The following is a 3511-nucleotide window of genomic DNA, read 5'->3' on the forward strand; positions in this document are numbered from 1 at the left end:
TAATATGCTAGTCTGGAGAACAGTACAGGTATGAAAAGGTGCTTTAGAAGACGCATGTTTGTCTGCCCACTTTAAACAGGTGATTTGTGTCCTTTAGGACCAGAAACAGAACAGGTGCTATGTGTTCTTTAAGACCAGAGACAGAACAGGTGCTATGTGTTCTTTAAGACCAGAGACAGAACAGGTTCTCTGAAGACATCCTTCTGGCTCTCTGGTCTGGTTCCTCCATCGGTTCTGCAGCTCCTGTCGTCCGTCTCCTGTAGTCCACATACACTTGGCTCCTGTCGTCCGCCTCCTGTAGTCCACATACACCTGGCTCCTGTCGTCCGTCTCCTGTAGTCCACATACACCTGGCTCCTGTCGTCCGTCTCCTGTAGTCCACATACACCTGGCTCCTGTCGTCCGTCTCCTCTAGTCCACATACACCTGGCTCCTAACGTCCGGGTACAGCTCAAAGAAACCCTGACAATTACAACACACACAGTTACATCCTCGTCCACTCTCCCACTCTCTCACTCTCTCACTCTCTCACTCTCTTACTCTCACACACAGAGATCGAAGGTTTTCATGGGTATGGCGACTGTTATTAAGGTGACTAGCTGACATTATTTTGAAAACTGGTGGTTAGGTTTTAGATTAAGTTTAGGTTAGATGTGTACATCATGACAGGTTTGAAATCTTAGATGGGGACCAGCTGAAGTTTAGGTGAGAACTAGCCAAGGCGTCCCTGATGAAAGCTTAGATGGTTTTCTCAGTCTTTCACTAAACTTGGTCCCCATCTAATCAAGTGCTTTTTTTGTCACATACACTGAACATGTAGTGAAATGTAAAAGGGTTGAATCAGGATCAATACAATTATTATTAATTAGGTTTATTGTTAATTAGGTTTATTGCTAATTAGGTCCAAGGAGTTTGTCTTGGCTGTGGCACACACAGGTAAAGTGGACCAGAGGACCACACTCAGGGTTTATATGGGGACTAGTGGAGGTTTAGATGGGGACCAGTGGAGGTTTATATGGGGACTAGTAGAGGTTTAGATGGGGACCAGTGGAGGTTTATATGGGGACTAGTGGAGGTTTAGATGGGGACCAGTGGAGGTTTAGATGGGGACTAGTGGAGGTTTAGACGGGGACCAGTGGAGGTTTAGACTAGTGGAGGTTTAGATGGGGACCAGTGGAGGTTTATATGGGGACTAGTGGAGGTTTAGATGGGGACCAGTGGAGGTTTAGATGGGGACCAGTGGAGGTTTAGACGGGGACCAGTGGAGGTTTAGACTAGTGGAGGTTTAGATGGGGACTAGTGGAGGTTTAGATGGGGACTAGTGGAGGTTTAGACGGGGACCAGTGGAGGTTTAGACTAGTGGAGGTTTAGATCGGGACTAGTGGAGGTTTAGACGGGGACCAGAGGTTTAGATGGGGACCAGTGGAGGTTTAGATGGGGACCAGTGGAGGTTTATCAGGGATGCAAACACATGTATGGTCAAAAAAGAGAGAGGCAAATATCCATATAATTACATTGCCACCGACATCCCCTGCCCACTCCTATAGGCACATAGAGTAAAATGAAATTCTGAAAATCAACATACACCAACACTAATTTGGAATATTCAATTTCATTTTTTATTCCGAAACGTAAACTCTTATTAAAATTGTTGCAATGAAATTGCGGGAGCAAGTGGAAGTTGTAATAGAGTTGCAATAGAGAAATGGTCCTCTAAGTAACTTCACCAACATACAAAACAAAAGATTACCCGGATTACAAAAATGTAGTAAAAATAGGTTGTTCTGCCCTCTGCTTATTCAGGTGAGCAAATGTATATTTAATTTAAATGTGTTCCTTACCCAGCAAAACTAGGGGGGTCTGGGGGCATGCTCCCCATAAGTTTTTTTTTTGAAAATATCCTTTTACATAGTGTCCTCTAGTGGGTTCAATTTCTTATAATAATTTAAAGTCGTCCAAATTCAAGTAACCCATTCTTCAACACTATCTGCTACCTTACGCTGCAAACCCATGACACCGTTATGAGCGACACAATTTCTAAACCCCATGCATTTCAACGGGAGCCAATCCATTGTGACGTAGACCACCGCCCACTCAAAGCGATGGAAGCATATCGCGTGCCGTCATGGGTTTGCAGCGTTATCTTCAAACAGAGAGTGACGTTAAATCTCCATTGCAACATATTTCGAGGGTTTGGGAAATAGTCGCTGCTGATTTGCTTATTTCTTATTTACATGTTTGGTGGAGGCAATCCAGAATTACTGTTGATGAAATTATTATCATAATTTCATAATTCCCCCCCCCCCCCCCCCCCCCCAGTGGAGGTTTATATGGGGACTAGTGGAGGTTTAGATGGGGACCAGTGGAGGTTTATATGGGGACTAGTGGAGGTTTAGATGGGGACCAGTGGAGGTTTAGATGGGGACTAGTGGAGGTTTAGACGGGGACCAGTGGAGGTTTAGACTAGTGGAGGTTTAGATGGGGACCAGTGGAGATATTTGGTCACAACAAGAGGCGTTATGCATGGAGGCAAATTAATGCAGCATTCCTAGAAAAACACTTGCTGCCCACAGTAAAATTAGGTGGGGGGTCCATCATGCTGTGGGACTGTGTGGCTGGTACAGGAACTGGAAATCTAGTTAAAGTTGATGGTCGCATGGATTCAACTCAGTACCAGCAAATTCTTGACAATAATGTTCAAGAATCTGTAACAAAGCTGAAGTTACGGCGGAGTTGGGTGTTCCAGCAGGACAATAACACGAAACATTGCTCCAAATCCACTAAGCCATTTATGCAGAGGGACAACTACAATGTTCTAGAATGGCCATCCCAGTCCCCAGACTTGAATATAATTGAAAATACATGGGATGTCTTGAAGCAGGCTGTCCACGCTAGGCACCCATCAAACCTTACAGAGCTGGAGCTGTATTGTAAGGAAGAATGGTCCAAAATACCTTCATCCAGAATCCAGACACTCATCAGAGGCTATAAGAAGCGTCTAGAGGCTGTTATTTTGGCAAAAGGAGGCTCTAGTCAATATTATTGTGATTTTTCTGTTGGGGTGCCCAAATTTATGCAGCTGTCTAATTCTGTTATTATACATTTGGCATATTATCTGTTTATCTAATTAACCTTATTTCACTTCTAAAATATCACTGTGTCCATGACAAAGAAGTTCCTGATCCAACGCCCAACAATTTATTAATGAAAGTAATAAAGATTATCAGGGGTGCCTAAACTTTTGCATACGACTGTATATGGAGACCAGTGGAGGTTTAGATGGGGACCAGTGGAGGTTTATATGGAGACCAGTGGAGGTTTATATGGAGACCAGTGGAGGTTTAGATGGGGACCAGTGGAGGTTTATATGGAGACCAGTGGAGGTTTATATGGAGACCAGTGGAGGTTAAGATGGGGACCAGTGGAGGTTTATATGGAGACCAGTGGAGGTTTATATGGAGACCAGTGGAGGTTTAGCTGCAGACTGGCGTGTAGGGTTTTGCAGGTGGTC

General features: G+C 44.3%; 1 protein-coding gene across 3 annotated transcripts in view; it reads right to left on the reverse strand.

The window, feature by feature from the left end:
• The window catches only part of dnpep (aspartyl aminopeptidase), a 20479-nt gene continuing 16968 nt past the window's right edge, over nt 1-3511 (reverse strand). For all 3 annotated transcript variants that reach the window (XM_080833807.1, XM_080833805.1, XM_080833806.1), the window contains one exon: nt 1-462. In XM_080833807.1, the coding sequence (XP_080689933.1) occupies nt 412-462 (51 nt within the window). In that variant the 3' untranslated portion in view covers nt 1-411. The remainder of the gene's footprint in view (nt 463-3511) is intronic.

This window comes from Sprattus sprattus (genome assembly GCF_963457725.1).
Source record: "Sprattus sprattus genome assembly, chromosome: 3".
NCBI lineage: Eukaryota > Metazoa > Chordata > Actinopteri > Clupeiformes > Clupeidae > Sprattus > Sprattus sprattus.